At 42.3% G+C, this 18826-nt stretch overlaps 3 protein-coding genes across 3 annotated transcripts; all 3 read left to right on the plus strand.

Annotated features, from left to right (window-relative positions):
• Window positions 1-1243: 1243 nt before the first annotated feature.
• scinla (scinderin like a) lies at window positions 1244-7878 on the plus strand. Its single transcript, XM_083647676.1, has 17 exons — window positions 1244-1363; window positions 2722-2931; window positions 3131-3285; window positions 3930-4091; window positions 4222-4371; window positions 4754-4843; window positions 5019-5151; window positions 5386-5474; window positions 5609-5824; window positions 5924-6057; window positions 6208-6298; window positions 6458-6628; window positions 6753-6927; window positions 7017-7132; window positions 7248-7325; window positions 7457-7517; window positions 7602-7878. The coding sequence occupies exons 2-17, from the start codon at window positions 2751-2753 to the stop codon at window positions 7739-7741; spliced, it is 2142 nt and encodes a 713-aa protein (XP_083503802.1). The 5' UTR covers window positions 1244-1363; window positions 2722-2750; the 3' UTR covers window positions 7742-7878.
• Window positions 7879-8892: 1014 nt separating this feature from the next.
• Window positions 8893-11408, plus strand: LOC310786118 (retinol dehydrogenase 8; the record flags this gene model as incomplete). Its single annotated transcript, XM_083647296.1, has 6 exons — window positions 8893-8989; window positions 9291-9452; window positions 9949-10128; window positions 10215-10308; window positions 10874-11057; window positions 11160-11408. The coding sequence occupies 6 exons, from the start codon at window positions 8893-8895 to the stop codon at window positions 11406-11408; spliced, it is 966 nt and encodes a 321-aa protein (XP_083503422.1).
• A 1238-nt stretch (window positions 11409-12646) lies between these two features.
• dr1 (down-regulator of transcription 1) lies at window positions 12647-15171 on the plus strand. The gene is made up of 3 exons (XM_083648407.1): window positions 12647-13482; window positions 13635-13798; window positions 13965-15171. Exons 1-3 carry the CDS (start codon window positions 13263-13265, stop codon window positions 14109-14111), a joined length of 531 nt encoding a protein of 176 aa, XP_083504533.1. The 5' UTR covers window positions 12647-13262; the 3' UTR covers window positions 14112-15171.
• Window positions 15172-18826: the final 3655 nt, after the last annotated feature.

Raw genomic sequence — 18826 nt, forward strand, 5'->3', positions numbered from 1 at the left:
AATACAGTAACACTTTACAATAAGGTTACATAGGGGTTAGTTAATACTTAATAATAATAATTGACTAACCCTTATTTAACAGTTAACTAATGTGTATCATAATCATTTACTAATGGTGTTCATGTTAACTAAGTATTAATTTAGACATTATTAATAATTTAGTGTTTGTTAATGGTTAGGGTTAACTAACTCTTAATAAGCATTAACTAAGGGTTAATTAATGCTTATTAAGCATTATTAAGCTTTAAATATAACCTTAAGTGTTACCGCAAATATGAATCTGTGATATCAAAGTTAAATTGCATTTAAACCATCTTGCATTTATGCAGAAGGCTGCATGCAAAGGGTTTTAAATAATGGATCATGATGGATTTAATGTGAATATTAAAAAGGAAGTGCTGGCTTTCTGTGTTGGCCTCCTGCCACCAGTCTGTCTATACCAATATGACACAGCAGCTTTTCTTGAATTGTAGTAAATATTCTGGGAATTGATGATCATGAATGTGTACTGTGTACAATCAACTGAGATACAATTTTATAAATGGGTGTGGTTCACTTTATGTGTGTAACCTGTAAGCAATTCAATTACCTGGAGGGATTTGAAAATATGTTGTTTACTCACATTTAATTTCCTTGCTATATTTATTTTAAGCCAATATGAATGAATATTACTTTTTTAGACCACTGCAATAACACATACACAATTTAGAGTAGTTATAGGGGAACTACTGAGGATTCTGAATTAATGAGGAATGCCATAGGGTCAATAATCAGTAAAGTGCTGCATCATATTGAGTAGTTAATGAGTACTGGATCATAACCAGCTAACAGGATAACCAGCTAACAGGTAATAATGAGTAAGTAATAGACAGTTAATAATACAAATAAGTATTGAGCACTTTACTCTAAAACATTTGATTAGGAGTTACTCAAGAACTGATCATTAATAGGCATAGTTGGGCTTGTTCTCTCAATCTTTTCGCAATTTATTAATGATTAGCTCAAATTTGATTAGGCTACCTCAAAAACTGACCAATAAGGCAGTTACTTCCTCATTAGTTCCCACTGGCCTTTCGTGTAGGCTACCTTATTGTGTTACCCAACACATATTTTTAGTTTCCTTTTAAGGTGGTCCAAAAGTCTTCCTTAAATGTATCTTGATTGGATTGGTCGGTCGGTGTGGGATGGGAGTTACTGTTATTCGTGTAGCTTCTCGTTGCGCCCGCGGGACACGCCTCTGTCAGCACACAGATGTTTTCCTCGCTATAAAGCAGTCGCAGTTGCAGACAGCCTGTGCGGAAATCAGTGCAGCAACTTGTAGCTTCCTTCTCCACTCCCAGCATCTGTATTCTGCCCTCACCAGGTAAGATCTATCATTCATTTAATATAATTTACAGTGCTACTGTAGGCTATAAGCTATAGACTAGTTCTTAGAATTTAATGAGCTCCTTTCAGCTGGTCAATAAGTCTTTTTCCCTTTTCGAGAGGTTAACAACTGAGGGTGGATTTGGACAATAGGGCACAGTCTGCAGTGAAATAAATAAATAATGCATGAATAAACGCGTTTATTATTATGATTATGATGATTATGATTATTATTAAGTCCATAGAATTGGTCTGGTTTTCATTGCCATTGGAGGCGATATGTTAAAATGAAAAAATAAATGATAGAAAGGATTTCCGTCTTCTTAATAGACAGTACTAAAAGTAGCCTATAGGCCTAGTTATCACATGCAAGAACTGTAGCCTACATGTTGAATTTATCTCTCTAACTACACCACTTTATTTTTTCCTCACATAATTGGAAAATCTAGACATGCAATTAGAGGCTACTGTTCATGCCCTTGTCTTGGAGTGCAGCATTTAGCATTTTGGTTTGATAAATGAAGAGGACACTTCAGACCGGCTGTCACTCTCACCTATCCAAATTACAAAAGCTGCAAAGAAAATATATGGATTTTGAGGATTGTAGCTTTTTGAGATTTTGAGAGAAAGAACTCAATGTAAAGTGTGCATGGAGGTTAACTTTAAAGTCAAGGGAATGGGATGATTGAAGTAACGTCATGCAGTAGGTAATGATTAAATGTATAGTAGCTGCTTGCTTCAATGAAGTTGTCACAAATTCTACATTTTAACACAAATTAGTGTAATCAAGTTTTTCACTCACATTTCATAGACCTTCATGTTAGCATTGCTGATGTTAGCTTAGCTAATTAAACAGTCCTGCCATCTGTCATAGTTTGTTGATTCACTGAACACACCCATCTTAAGCAAACATTCCCTGCACAATGCCAGTCGACATGCACGTCTGCTTTGCACTGTTATGTAGCCTACATAGAAACATATTTAGCCTTCTAACAACATGATGTTTACCTGCATCATATAAACCATGTGCTCTGAAGGGAATCTATGGGATATTGTGAACACAAAAACATTTTTGAATGCTTTGCGACCTCCACCATTCATTCACCTGTATCAGTGTGTTTAACCTTTAACACAGCAGAGGCTCTCAAAGTTAGAGCCAAGTTAACAGACAATACAGATTATGTATCAGTGCTGTGTTTATATTACTTTGTAGCCTTTTTTCTTCAACAATGGAAGGCTCAGTTAACCTGAAGGGTCTGGTGAGCCCCCTTCCAAGGCTAGTCTAGCTACTGTGTGTCAAGGCTAGTTTAGGCTACTGTAATTGCAGTGGCATAATGTCATTTGTTATTCATCCAGGTGTTTCACCTTCTCTAGCCGTGAGAAACATGCCATCTCACAAGGAGTTCCTGGCAGCGGGGAAGGAGCCCGGCCTGCAGGTGTGGCGGGTGGAGAATATGGATTTGAAACCGGTTCCTAAAACCCTCCATGGACACTTCTACACCGGGGATGCTTACCTTTTGCTGCACACCACGCCTGCTCCTTCTCACCGCATTCATATGTGGCTGGGTAATGGATTTAGGCTGATCATTCACTGATGACACCTCCAAGCAAACTCTTATAATCTTAATGCATTAAGTAATGCATGTGTTCCCCCATTTCTTTACATGATGCATACAGTATATGCTATAGTATACACACCAATCAGTCCCCCTAGTATTTTTAGTTGTTCATGAGTGTTTAACTATTATCACTGACTGCACCATAGGTGAGGAATGCTCCCAGGATGAGAGTGGTGCTCTTGCCATCTTTGCCACCCAGCTGGATGACTTCCTGGGTGGCAGCCCGGTGCAATTCCGTGAGGTTCAAAACATGGAGTCACTCGCCTTTTTGGGTTACTTCAAATCTGGCATCAGCTACAAGGTGAAACATTGTGTGTGGATGTATGTTGTTTTCATGGTGCGTGAATTATTGCACTTGCAACAACCTTACTGTTGCTAAAAGAACTCTTGTTCAACATTTAGTAACACATGAAATTATTTGACCTCATATTAATATACACATTTTTACACCAGGACTGGCAGTGGATTGTACAAAACGTTACAACACCTAACATGTGGACCAGGTCTGCTGGCTCCCCTATAATGTAAAAAGTACAATAAACTGTAGAAACAGAAAGAGATACTGTACTAACTGAAAGCGAGACATAAGTTAAACAGGTTTTGATATGTTGATGTGAGAAGCAGGAATCCTTACAGTGCTATTTTGAGAACTGGAGTCTTAGTGGGTTGCTCCCTCAGGTTTTCCACTGAGGGTTTCCATGGTGAGCTTGAACAGGCAAACAGGCTCAGTGAAAACATTGCTCATATGCCAAAACACCAAATGGCTACAAATGTTGTAAGCTGAAGTCGGCCTTTGGAAAACGGTCGAGATGGCAGATTCTATATTTTAATCAAGTGCACTTCAGCATTGTGCAGCTGCAGATTTGGAGCTGAAATGTGAACTAATCTTCTCCTGTCAGAGATACACATGGAATCATTCTAATGGTAAATTTCCTCCTGTGACAGAAAGGTGGCGTAGCGTCAGGCTTCCAGCATGTGCTGACCAATGACATGAATGTGAAGCGTCTGCTGCACGTTAAGGGTCGACGCAGCATCAGGGCCAGAGAGGTGGACATGTCCTGGGACAGCTTCAATAAAGGAGACTGCTTCATCATTGATCTGGGAAAGGTGATCTGGAATAGGGGCTAGATAACCAAATTAAAAAAAGACTGAAATAGTAGCTCCTTCTATAGTACTGCAGTATTGTTTCACAACTTCACCTCCATCTCCTTTTCCTGGGCTCTCTTTCAAACCATAGGACATCTACCACTGGGCTGGCAGCGAATGCAACCGCTACGAGCGCCTGAAGACCTCTCAGATGGCCATTGGTATCCGTGACAATGAGAGAAACGGCCGTGCTCAGCTGCACATGATTGAAGAAGATACAGAACCCGCTGCTGTCATTAAAGTGAGTTTTTGTTTGACTCATATATTTTTTAATAGGAACAGTTCACCCAAATGTGAAAATTATGTCATAATCTACTCACATCATGTTGGTGACAAACCAGTCACCATTGACTTCAGTTGTACTGTACTGAAGTCAATGGAGACTGGTTTTCTCTGTAGCTGTGCTGGCAACCTCCCTGTGTGTTACATGGACAGACTTAACCTGTCTTTCAACTGGCATGAGGGGGAGTAGATGATGACAGCATTTTCATGTTTTGGGTGAACACAGGAACACAGGAAATGTTTGTGGCAGAGAGATACTCTTTATCCGACTCATTTCAGGGCCAGGAAGGATGTTGGTAATCATGCAGTCTTGCCTCTAATGTGCGTGCATTTATTTATAGGTGCTTGGGCCAAAGCCCGACATCCCACCAGGAAGCTCTGATGATGAATCCACTGATACAAGCAACAAGAAGAAGGGATCTCTGTATATGGTAAATATGCATTGGTAGTAATGCAGCATCAATTATGATTATGATCCACGGACCAGTAAACATGTTATATAAATGTACTGCATGAAAGTAACTTTTTAATTAATTCCTTTATGGTATCCCAAAGATGAGAAGATCCCAGGAGATAGAATTTTGAGTATGTCTGTATGTTTTATAGATCTCTGATGCTGCTGGCTCCATGACAACATCTTTGGTGGCTCAGAGTAACCCCTTCAAACAAGAGATGCTATCCCCCAGTGAATGCTACATCCTGGACAATGGAGCAGACAATAAGATCTTTGTCTGGAAAGGTAATGGAGCATAATACAGTATATAACTTTCTTCCGTAATCTCTTGTTATTTTGGTTACTCTATGTTTTGTTTTTTAATCGTTGCTCAAGCAACTCTTAGCAACAACTTGGCGGGCAGTATTCTGAGGCTCCTTTTCCGTTTGAGAAAAGGGGAATATGACTCAATCATACATTTCACCAGACATTGAGGTTTCTAACCAAACCACACTAACTAAACCACACCCCAAACTACAGGGCCGAGTGCAAATCCATCTGAGCGCAAAGCTGCCCTAAAGGCTGCAGAAAATTTCATCAAAGACAAGAATTACCCCAAGAGCACCCAGGTACAGTCGTGACAAAAAGCTCCTAACAAAACCTTCTATAAAAACCCTAACTCCCTGTCTCTACTATTTAAATATGTTAGTATCTGGGAATGAGTCCTGCAGCTCGTTACCTTTTCTATTGCTGACACGCACAGGTCCAAATCTTGCCGGCTGGAGGTGAGACCATCCTGTTCAAGCAGTTCTTCTCCAACTGGAGGGACAAGGACCAGACCGTGGGCAGAGGGAAGGCCTACACCATCGGTCGCATTGCCCGGGTGGAGCAGGTTCCCTTTGACGCCTCCGCCCTGCACACCGATAAGACCATGGCCGCCCAGCATGGCATGGTGGACGATGGCTCCGGGAAAGTCCAGGTCTGCTCACTAGCATAAAGCACCATGTTTTAATTTCACTACTATCCTGTGTGTTTTAGCATGGAGTATTACACTTACAGCCTTGATGCGTGTCCGTAGATTTGGCGTGTTGAAGGGGGTGAAAAAGTCCTTGTGGACCCATCCAGCTACGGACAGTTCTATGGAGGTGACTGTTACCTGGTGCTGTACAGCTACAACACAGGAGGCAGAGAGCAGCAAATCATCTACACCTGGTGAGAGTTCCTATGTTGGCCACACGAGGGAGACATTGCAGGCTTTTTTATACATGATAGAGACTGGAGAAGCTTTTGGAATATTCCCCTCCACGACCACTTCCCATGAAGAAGTTGTCTGTATTATCTAACAGGCTTTGCTGTCCTTAGGCAGGGGCTGAAGTGCACTCGGGATGAGCTTGGGGCCTCAGCCTTCCTCACCGTCAAACTGGACGACTCCATGGGAGGGTGTCCTGTTCAGGTGAGACATTACTGCAACAACATTGTACATTACACAACTTCAATGCTTTATTCCTGACATTCAAGCATCTGGAGAACCGATTCCTATCATCCCTCTCTTAATTCATGATGTAGGTGAAATGCATCTTGCTGAGGTGTTTGCACTACTGTGTCTCGGCAGGTTCGTGTCACTCAGGGCCAAGAACCCCCTCATCTTGTCAGCCTGTTTAAGGGGAAGCCTCTGGTCATCCATTTGGGTGGGACATCTCGTCAAGGAGGTCAGACCCAGGCTGGCAGCACACGACTCTTCCATATCCGTCAGAGCTCTACTAAAGCCACACGGGCTGTTGAGGTCAGCCTTGTTTATTCGACTGAATGTGCATGAATCAATAGCTAAAGAAGTCATTATTCTGACTAGCAATTCAACCCATCTCTCTCTCTCTCTCTCTCTCTCTATCTCTCTCTCTCGTATCCAGGTGGAGCCCTCTGCTGCAAATTTGAACACGAATGATGTGTTTGTGGTGAAGTCACCTAGTTCTCTGTTCCTGTGGAGGGGAGTGGGGGGCACTGAGGAGGAAATGGTCGCCGCTAAGTATGTCGCCAGCCTGCTTGGAGGAAATCCCACTGAGGTGGCAGAGTCCAAGGAGCCAGGTGGGTACTGTAAATAGAGCATTGTTTTCTAATGAGAATGGTATAAATGAATCATATACACCCTACTGTTCTTTTCGCCTTATCCGCAGCTGGTCTCTGGTCAGCTTTGGGTGGAAAGAAGGAGTATCAGACCTCCAAGGGTCTGCAGAAGATGGTACAGCCTCTACGGCTGTTTGGCTGTTCAAACAAGACTGGCAGGCTCGTAGTGAGTAGTTCACCTTTTATCCATTTTAATTCACTGTGGGGTGGCAATGTTCTCTTTTCTTATTGTTGTATGGAGCCAGCATGGAAACTATGTATGGCACAATATTTATCTTTAGGCAGAGGAGGTGCCTGGGGAGTTCACTCAGATGGATTTGGCAGCCGATGACATCATGATTCTGGACACAGGAGATCAGGTAAACGCTTGGCTTGCCATCACTTGAAGTGGTCCAGCCTCTATGTGAATTTCACTTTTATGGTTTCCTGATCCCTACTGTAAATCCTATTGTAAATATCTTGCTGTGGTTTCTTCTCTTGCTGTGACCAGATCTTCCTTTGGGTTGGCAATGACGCCAATGAGGTGGAGAAAAATGGAGCAGCCAAGATTGGTAAGATAAACTACTATAATTAGGTTGTATATCGTCATTTTCACAGCCATTTTCATAGTCTATGTATCGCGTTTTTCCTTACAGCCAACGAGTATGTGGAGTCTGACCCCTCTGGTCGTCGTGGCACTCCCATTATCACCATTAAACAAGGGGCAGAGCCGCCCACCTTCACCGGCTGGTTCCAGGCCTGGGACCCCAAGATGTGGGAAAACAGACCCTTTTGAACGTCCAGTCACCTCAATCACATGCGTACCAACTCTCCCCGCCTGCTGTTTACCAACTCTCCCCGCCTGCTGTTTACCAACTCTCCCCGCCTGCTGTTTACCAACTCTCCCCACCTGCTGTTTGCTTAGCTTTTAGTGCATACTCCTTTAACTAGAAACACACAAAGCAGGGGCATCTGCCAGGCATCTGCAGAGACACATTGCTTATCATCTGAAGTTGGACTTCTAAATCCAACTTAACATTATGTGAGCTTGGAAATATAAGTTTCTATCTGGGTGGAGAGCAGTTATGAAATATTAAGCATAAAGGATTTGACAAACCATCTGGCAGAGTTGTTATGTACTTTGTATCTTTTCAAATAGTGAACCCCAACAGGTTCTATCTCTAACATCACAGAAGCATAAAGTGACATTCAAAGATCATGCATGTGGATTTTGATATCATAATAAAAATAAAAATACCGTACCTTGTAATTACAAGCTCATGATATGACCAAATGTTATATATATATATATATGTGTGTGTTGAGTCTTTGCCAAAGATGCAGTGAAAAAATAAGGACACAGTACAGTATATGGTAGCTAAACACTACACTATGCCTCACACGTGCAATGTGGCCTTATAATAACTAGAGTGTTTATTTGTTATTTCATAGAAAAGATATTAGGCTAATTTGAATGCATTAATATCTGTTTGTGACATGAAGAATGTATGTTATCAATACCATTTGCTCATTCTCAGACTGGGTTGCAAAGGCACATTTATACAGAGATATGCTCAGTTTAACCGTTTTTTAATAAAACATTCTGCATTTTGAAAGTGATCTGTCTGATTGTGTCATTCTTATTCAGACAACAGCCTATGTTGTTGCTGTCATGTTTCAGCCCATATTTTTCAAATTTCACAAATGACTGCAACGATAAGCACGAGTGTCATCTGATTAGCTTAAGCCCTCAGTGGGTGTCAGCACAGTACGAAGGACACGTTTGATGCTAATCACAGACCCATGTGCACAAGGCTATTCTGCTGAATTGCAGAACTGTGGATTAGGGAGACAGGTTTTAAAAGAGCCTCCACACCTTGTACCGCCTCCTTATGTCCACTCTCCTTCTCTGCTGCTGGAGTTGTGAGACAAACATCATCAGACACAATGAGCCAAAAGGTAGTACTCATCACAGGCTGTTCCTCTGGGATCGGCCTAGCCTTGGCTGCCCGCATTGCAAAGGATGAGAAGAAGAGGTTCATGGGTAAATTAGTCACTTTTTTAATATGTTTAGACTTGTCATGATAGGTGACTGTGTTTGCTTGAAATTGTTTGAGTCCTTGATGTGCAAATAGACTGTAAAGAATCAGAATAACTGAAGGAAAGATACATTCTTCTTATACCTTATTAAACATTTATTAAATAGCGGCAACTGTAGTATCTGCATGGCACATGTATCAGATTGGAATGGGAAAAGATTTGTTTTCTTAATTGATGTCAGTATCATTAGAAGAAACTGGTACGACTGCATTGTGTACTGTAGCCTCTTGTGTTGTGTTATGTAGTGTATGCCACCATGAGGAACTTGAGCAGGGGCGAGGCGCTGGTGGAGGCAGCAGGTCGGACGCTGGGCAGGACCATGGAAATCAAACAGCTGGACGTGTGCGATGAGAACTCCATCAAAGCCTGTGTGGACAGCCTGCCTCAGCGCAGAGTGGACATTCTCAGTAAGTCACAAGCCATCTGGTTCGAAAGAGAGATCCACAAATTATTTCCACCAGTATTGTTTATGTGAATATGCATTTTCTCCGTTCATTGCAATTTGCTCAGTGGTTAGCACTGTTGCCTCACAGCAAGAAGGTCCTGGGTTCAAACCCCGGTCCGTCCCAAGTCCTTTCTGTGTCGAGTTTGCAGCTCCCCGTGTTTGTGTGGGTGCTCCGGTTTCCTCCCACCATCAAAGACATGTATGTCAGGGTTAATACTCCTGTCAGTGCCCTTGATCAAGGCAATGGCAAAAGAACTGGAGTTGGTCCCCGGGGTGCCATGCACTGTGGCTGCCCACTCAATTTGAGGAAGATTCCTAGTAGAGGATGGGTCAAATGCATAGGATGAATTTCCCCACAGGGACAATTAAGGATAACTTAACTTAAATTAATTTGGCCTGAATAACGTTTTACCTGACCGTGATGTAACACTGGTCTCTTGTTGCTATTCCTCTCACAGTAAGTAATGCTGGGACGGGGCTGATTGGACCCATCGAGTGTCAGTCTATAGATGAGATGAAGGCTGTGATGGATACCAACTTCTTTGGACTAGTCCGGTTGCTTAAGGAAGTCCTTCCTGATATGAAGAGGAGGAAGAAAGGCCACATTGTTTGCATCAGCAGTGTCATGGGCATCCAGGGTGAGGAAGGATCCATCTTTTCGTGATCACTTTTAATTATACGGTTACAAAACAGAGACTTGAAAACATTTTGTTCTGTTTTGCAGGAATTTTATTCAATGACGTCTACGCAGCATCCAAGTTTGCTGTGGAAGGTTTCTGTGAAAGCTTAGCCGTACAAGCCCTGAGGTTTAATCTGAAGTAAGAGACTTCTTTCATGCAGCTTCTGGACTATATGGGGACAACATGTGCTCGTTTCATTTTGGTCTCTTGGTGAGACATAAATTAGTCTCATGAGGCTGTGATCAGTAAAAGGAAGATAATGCTTCCTGGAGCAATATTCCCTGCTGCCAACAGAATGCAACATGTGTCCATGTCACTAACATCAGCACACTCAGACTACTGCAACATCCCAACACTGTTTGAAGTGGGGAAGTGCCATCCTCAGTATGTCATAGCAATAACAACCACATCACACACCCATGTTTTGGGCAAGTCCTAACACATTTAAACTAGTAGAATATTATGTAAGAGTAGTAGAACATTATCTAAGAGAATAGCTCCAGTGGGTGGTTTCATCTAAAATGTGAGCAACAGAATAGGGGCAAATATTTAAAAACAAAATGTATCATTACAGTATTGAAGGTCAAGCAAAAATCTCTGTAGCATTTTTGTCATGTTTCTAACCAAGACAGTATACTACTTTCTTCAGTTTCCTGGGGAGATGGACGTATACTCATGCTTCTCCTCCTTTTTGTTGCCTCAGCATCAGCCTGATCGAGCCCGGGCCCGTGATAACAGAGTTTGAGGGCAAGGTCTACGAAGAGGCCTTGAAGACTGATCTCAGCAAAGCCGACAAAGTGACCGCTGACATGTTCACGAACACCTACCTGAAGAACTACAAGGAAATCTTTGAAACCCTCGGGCAGACCCCTGAGGATGTAGCAGAGGTACAGGATTGCTCACCAAAAAAAAACATGTTAAACTCTGGATTTCAGTCAAATAAATAGCCCTCCCTGGTTTGTGATTGTTTCCTCTTTTCTCTCTCCTAGCATACTCACAAAATCATCACCATGAAGAATCCCCCATTCCGCCACCAGACCAACACGCTGTACACTCCCATGACCACGCTCAAATATGCTGACCCTGATGGTGACCTGCCCATCGAAACCTTTTACACAATGGTGTTTGAACACGACAAGGTCTTCAATGCCAGTCTGAACTTCCTCAAAATGCTGCGCTGGAGAAGGCGCAAGAGCTTTACCTTGGACAAGGATAACAGGGTATCCACAGGGTCTTGAAAAGTAGTTGATTAATCAATTTAGGGAAAATTAAGGCCCTTAATAAGTATTAAAATGTCTTAATTGCAATTTGAGAGGTATTAAATTTTTTAGCTATCATGCTGATTGTGATATGATATTGTCTCATATTGATCGCAGACCCCTGAATTGAATCGATATCGTAGCTGTTGTGGCAGACTTTGTGATATCAGCAAATATTGTATCGTTGTCCAAATAATCTATATAATATTGTATCATGATGAAACTTGTGATTTACACCCCATATCGCTGATGTGACGAAAGTGGCGTTGAGGTCTTCAAATATATTGAAAGGGTCTTAAAAAGGTCTTGAAAGGTATTGAATTTAACTTCAGGATTCCTGCATATATGTACCCTGGATAAGGAAAATTACAAGTCTTCAGCTAAAATCTTTTCGTTTTACACAGCAAACTTGCTTCCTTGATTATCCTTGAGTAGATTTTCAAAATTGTGATATTTGTCGAATATCGCGATATTTCCAAAAATCGACCCAAGCCTACTCCTCAGGGTTAATGTGTATGTGTAAAAACTGTTGTCTGTAAAATAATAATAATAATAAAAAAACTTTGGCAGGCCACCAGGCGGAGTCCCGCGGTCCACTGGGAACCGGGGGCATAGACAAAGTGCCCCTCAATCAGAATGTGAGCTTATGTTAATTTGAGAAACATTTTTTAAATAAATTATGACAATTTACATGGTGAGTGTGAGTGTATAAGTTCTTTTCTGAAGACGTTTTTTTTTTTTTTTTTATGTTTATTAGTTCTTACACAACACATTCTTAGCCTAATCTGGGATTCAGCCTTCTGCTTTTAGGTCGTATATTGCATTATTGTTTTGTCTTTAAGATCGAATAAATAAGATTGAATCTCCCTCGGGGAGAAGTGGAGGCAAAGAAATTGAGGCATGAGAGCAACATTTTAGCGATTCTTCTTGTCTTGACCATTGACAGTAGTCTTGACAGACGATCTTTAGCCACAGCCATTTCACATGGCATTTCCCATGGTTCACCGCTGCTGTCACAACACAGATACCTTTAGCCAGAGCCGTATAATAGAATAGAATAGAATAGAATAGAATAGAATAGAATAGAATAGAATAGAATAGAATAGAATAGATATTTTGTAATACGCTTAGTGGGCAGTAGATGGCGGTACCCAACAAGTACCAGACAATACACGTCTTCTCTAAACGAGTACTCCTTCCGGTTCTTTGTTTGACGTTGTATCCGGGCAAATTTCAGCTCATGTTGCTCAGAATAGAGCGTTATAAATGAATTAGTACGGTTCTGTACGGCTATCTGACATGTTTGCCTCACCCGGTCGATATTAGAAAGAAAAGCCTACCGTGCTGTGGCGACTTTATTCTGATCTGCGTCTCTGATCGTCCAATACAGAGTTGTTAGCAGCAGCCTAGCCATGTTCTCCCCTCGTCTTCAGGGTTGTGGCTCGCTCGCTTGCGACAGGCACCACAGCCACTAGCTAGCTAGCCTAGCATTTTTTCAGTATCCCCTTTCCCATGCTCTTTTTGTGCTTTAACGTTGCCTGGACCATTTTCTGTCACATTCCGCGTAGCAACACACAGAAGAAGCTGCTCGTTTGTTTTTACAGTTAGAACTAGCTAGCTTAGTTAGCCAACTAGCCAGCCAGCTAACTTTGAAGAAACGTCTTGCTACTTAGCTAATTTGCTGTTGACGCTGTCTTGCTCCGTGTTGCGCACGTTACGTTAACTTTGCAGAGAGAGCGCCCTGCCAACGCAGGCTAACTTCTTAACATTACAGAAGCTCAGCTGTGAACCTGAGCTCTTATATTTGGTTTTGTTGTCAAATTGCCTGCCACGATGGCTTCTTCTTCTGGAAACGATGACGACCTCACTATTCCCAGGGCAGCTATCAACAAGATGATAAAAGAAACCCTTCCCAATGTACGAGTGGCCAACGACGCGAGGGAGCTTGTTGTGAACTGTTGCACAGAGTTCATACACCTCATATCCTCAGAGGCTAATGAAATATGCAACAAGTCTGAAAAGAAGACCATATCTCCTGAGCATGTTATCAATGGTGAGTTTTTGTTTTCAGGTTTCTCTGTGGGTTCTTCCAACAGCTGCCATGTGTATTGATGAACACAAGGGGGTGTGTCCCCTCCCCTGTCATGTGTGTCTTGGCTGAAGTTTCACATCAGAGTTTTGCGTTTGCGTCTTTCTATTTTCCAGCGCTTGAGAGCCTTGGTTTTGCGTCATACATCACAGAGGTGAAAGATGTCCTGCAGGAGTGTAAAACCGTAGCGCTGAAGAGGAGGAAGGCAAGCTCTCGACTGGAGAATCTGGGCATTCCAGAGGAAGAGCTCCTCAGACAGCAACAGGAATTGTTTGCGAAGGTAGGAAGTGAAACTATTATTTATGTTGTGCACATCACATAGCATCGTTCTCAAGCAGCACATCTGTTGTTACTGTTAGCATACGATCCTTTCCAGTTGCCTAACGAGCTCTGCATTTGTCTTCTTATATTCTGTGACTCTTGATGGTTTGATTCTATTCTCACAGGCGCGCCAGCAGCAGGCAGAGCTGGCCCAGCAGGAGTGGTTGCAGATGCAGCAGGCTGCCCAGCAGGCACAGATGGCAGCAGCATCTGCCAGCGCTGCCCAGCAGGCTGGTTCCTCCCAGGATGAAGATGAAGAGGACGACATGTGATCCCTGGACACCATTAAACCATGTCCGAATCCCTCCCCTGGACAGTGTCGGCACAAATCGCCCAGAACTGTCAATGGCCGAGACCCGAGATGTCTTTTGACAACTGGCGTATATCAGTCCAACTTCAAAAATGCACATTGGCATGGACAGTTTCAAAGATGGGGGGGGGGAGGGTTTCTCCATAGCCACATGTCCCGAAACAAGTACCTGAAAAGACAACTATTTGGATTAAGACGCTGTTATGAAGTTTTTGATTCATCTCATCTTTCACATTTCCCCCCGGTTTCTTATGTTCAATTTTGTCTTGACATTGTTATGTTGTGAGTGATTTGTAGATTTAGAGATGAATTGTGGATACACTGAAGACAGATGGTGGTCAGAACATGTCTGATTTTGGCTACAACGCAGGAAGTCTCACCTCTTCAGGTACCCCTTTAGCTAAGTTTTGTTATCCGTTGTACTAGATAACATTTGGTGGTTTAGGAGAATGGCTCTAGAATTGTTTCAGAGCAACTGATTCCGCCTTGTTGTCCTTTTTTGACAGTTACTTTTACAGGAATGGTTTCCTTTTACCCTCTCAATATATTTGTTTAACATAGGAACATTTGAGGGGTTGTGAATGTTTTTTTCTTTCTTTTGCTAAATGGAAAATGAAATGGATGTCTTGTTTTATTTTAGCTTGGTCATACGGTTTATGATGCGTTTTCTTTTCGTACTTTCAACCACAGTATTGCTAATTAACTACACCTTTCAGAATCAGAATATTTTTGACTCATATAACCAAAGATAGAGGATAGACTTAACACCCCTGAGTTTCTAAGGTGTAGGCGCTATGTGATGCTTGGTTGCTGATTGCATCCAAGATAATATACACAATGTTAAGGACGAACTATCACTTTGTGAAATGCTTTGATATCCTGGCTGAATTTGTTATTCCCCCTCCTCCGGCGCAGTATCGAACGTTTGCATTGTGACTGGTATTCCTCAGTGTAAAGATAAGTAAACTAGTTGTGATAAACATTCACTTGCCTACTACAGAATTATTGTATTCTGTAAGCAATAAAGGAAACATGTTTTATAGAGAAATATTTTTTGTAATTGTGTTCTTTTGAATTATTAAAAAGCAATAACTATTTGCTCTTTTAATAATTCTTCTAAAAGACGATGGTGAAAACATCTGATGTCCCTTCAACTGTGGGATACTATTTTTGGGGGCTGCTTTTGGCTACATTCTGATGTAGGCTATCTTCAACTGAGTGAAATGGAACTGAAGGTGGAGAAACAAGGTATATTTGAAGGTTGCTGGATCATCCCGGGTCAACACACAACCCTTCAACCCTGTAAACTACAGAGCAAGTTGCCAATTCCATCAGATGGAAAACAATAGGCTAGACAACTAAAAATTGCTCTCATTGTAGCCTACGTAGGCCTAGATAACATACGTTATGCAAATTTGTATGAGACTAAACCAGTAATATTCATGAACAAATCGCACTTGTTGGACTGCATGCACTTGCATGAACTGATGAACGTGGGGCTACTGAACTGGTGAAGTTGAAAGACAGAGGGCGCCCTTGGTACAGTAGGCTACTTCAAAAGAGGATTTGGAAGAAATCACATGAAAGCCCAGGCAGCTCGCTCCATACCCCATGCTCCATGCTCCATACCCGCAGATGACTGGAGGAGGGAGACGCTGTCCTGTCGGGTCTACTCTCTCCTGTCACTCATGCTGCAAAAAAGGAGCATCAGCTGGACTCGACTGGATTTAACTCCGAAAACTTTTAGCTACGAGATAGACTCTGTTCTGAAGGTCTGAATCAAAGGCGCGCTCCCCTGGGATTATTGCCACCTCGTTGAAAATAAACGCCAAAACTGATATCTTCAAGCCAGGTGAGTATGTGGACATGGAGTTTGTCATACAGTTCAAGATAGGCTCGTAGACCTAGCCAGAAGAATCCTAATAACTATAACAGTGGCATAGGCAATGATGTGATTGAATTATCAGGCTGGATGACCTCCAGTCATGTGTGTGATCGCCACAACTCAACCACTAGTAAACAAGAAGCAATTAATATAAAGTGAGGAGAGAAACGGCAGGAGGAAACAGCAGGGTAACGTTATGGTAATTATGGGAGTAGGCTATCATGGAGTTTTGAGGTGTAACGTTACAGTAAAGTTACATAGCACATGGGAGGAAGGGGATTGTGAATTGGTCACTGACACACAAGAACCAAAATGTATTTTACAACTTGTTTACAAACATTCACTGAATCAGATGTTTTGGCCACAGCATGCCCCCAAAATTGGGACCAGACTTGTTTACACCTTTAGCCTACAACTTTTTTGAGCTGAAAATATAGGGTGACCAGATTCCAGCAAACCAAATGTGGGCTGAGTAGGGCTGCAACTAACGATTATTTTTTATTATCGATTAATCTGTCGATTATTTTAGACTAATCGATTGTTTGGTCTATAAAATGTCACCAAATGGTGATAATTTCCCCCCCAAACCCCAAGATGACATCCTCAAATTTCTTCTTTTCTCCTAACCCACAACCCAAAGACATCAGAAAGCCAGAACAAGAGAAAACTTTTTTCCGTAAAAATTAGTCAGTCAGTCAGTCAGTCAGTCAGTCAGTCAGTCAGTCTGTCTGTCTGTCTCTCAGTGGTTTGGCTTTTGAAAACTAGAGCCAATCAAAATATGGGACATCATCTCAATATGTGGGACATGGGAAAAGGCATGAAAATGCTGTGCTGTCCCACACAAATTGGGACATCTGGTCACCCTAGCTGAAAAGCAACATTAACAAACCAGGAAGGGATAGTTTTTAGGTCACTAGGCATCTCGCGCACTATGCGCCCTCGATTCCTAGGGTTGTCTGCTGGGCGGGCTCGCTAGCTCGGCCGCTGCGTGGCCTTGCCCGCCTTGCAGCTCGCCCGCTGCGCGGCCTCGCCCGCAGCTCGGTTGCTGCGTTGCCTCTTCTGCTCTATTGGCATTGGCAGCACACAATTGCTCAGCTTCACATCACTGATGACATCACTCACTGATGACATCACAATTGCTTGAGTGACCATCACTGATCACATCATGGAGTGCTCGAGTGACATCACTCAACGCACAATTGCTCAACTTCGCATGTCATAAGCATTGTGACATCATCAGTGACATCGAGTGACCATCACTGACGACATCAGCGAATGTTGGACAAAAATGTGGGACAAAAATGGCAGAGAAACAAACAGACAGACAGAACCCACTTACTCCCTTTATGAAGATGATGATGATGATGGAAGCAAGCACTCCAGTTTATTTATGGAAAGTAATGAAGCCATATTAGGGCCACAGTGAGAATCTTGAAATGGGATTATTTTCAATCAAATTATGGTCTATTTGGATTATATATGTAAAAAAAAAAAGTGCATTTTGGATGCAGCTCTTATAATTTAAGGGTCATTTGGTTGGCACGTTCATTGGCGTCACAAGGCATGTGCAAGTAGTCTACTGTATCCTCCTACCAGACAGCCTAGAAAGTGATGGGTTAAGTATTTTCTTTCCATATTTAACCCGAGTGGCTCGCTCAAGGTTGATCTTGGTCGTCCGTGCCTTCTGAGCAGGAGATTGCACTTCACCTCCTCCAGAATGCCCCTATTATTTTACAAAGACAGAGGCTGTCAAGTTGACCTGGGTGGATTTGATCAAGGTACCAGGGTATAGATGCCCTAGAGCAGTGGTTCTCAACCTTTTTACCACAAGTATCACCTCAGAAATTCCCACCACATGAAAGTATGAGAGTGAGGGAGCCCCGCGTACCACCAGTGGTACGCGTACCACAGGTTGAGAACCATTGCCCTAGAGCGCAGAAGTCTATTTATGAGTGACATGTTGCTAATGGGAAATCGTAAACATGATGGCTATAGCAATTTATTGACCAGTACAAAACAACTGAAGTAAAGTTTAATCGTACCTATTACATGATGATTGTACCGTAACCCGAGTGTCTACGTTTTGGAGAGATGCTTAGTGTACATCTGGAAAAATGTTGAACAACATTACGTTTTCATTGAAGCAGCTTTTCATTGTGGCACTTCCTCCAAATATTTTGGAGGAAGAAGAAGTCAGTGTTTGCTGTGTATTCTCACATTTTCAGATTTCAATCTACATGAAACATGGAGTGTCAATGTCGAAAATAAATTATTGATTTAACTTTTACTTTGGTGTATGACTCCCCTCATATACATGTATTACAACCCAGCTAACAGAAAGTAAAGGTTAAAACAATTTGACTAAATCTGGGACAATAACTAGACAACACAAACAACATTAAACAAACGAATAGAACCATAGACAGTATATGATTAGAACAAAAGGTGCATCAGTGAGGAGGGAGAGAGACTGAATGGTCTGAAAGGTCTTCTTAAGCCCAAAGAGTGCACCGCCGGGCCCAGGTGTACCCAATCAGCCTAATGACGTCACACCAACACCAGGCTCCTGCAAGACAGGGCCTGGAGAGTGGGAGGGTCGTCACAAAAGCTAAACTCTTATCAGATGGGGGATCCTGTGGAACAAGGTCTAATTTGGGTGAGTTTAGGGGTCCTTGACATGAACAAGTTTGAGAACCACTACCTTATACAATATACTTATTAGCCTGCTATCTTGGGATGTATTGCCTGCTGACCTGCATACGTGGGGACTTTTGGTCAAATATCACACCTGC

This window comes from Poromitra crassiceps, assembly GCF_964638095.1.
Source record: "Poromitra crassiceps genome assembly, chromosome: 12".
Classification (NCBI taxonomy): Eukaryota; Metazoa; Chordata; class Actinopteri; order Beryciformes; family Melamphaidae; genus Poromitra; species Poromitra crassiceps.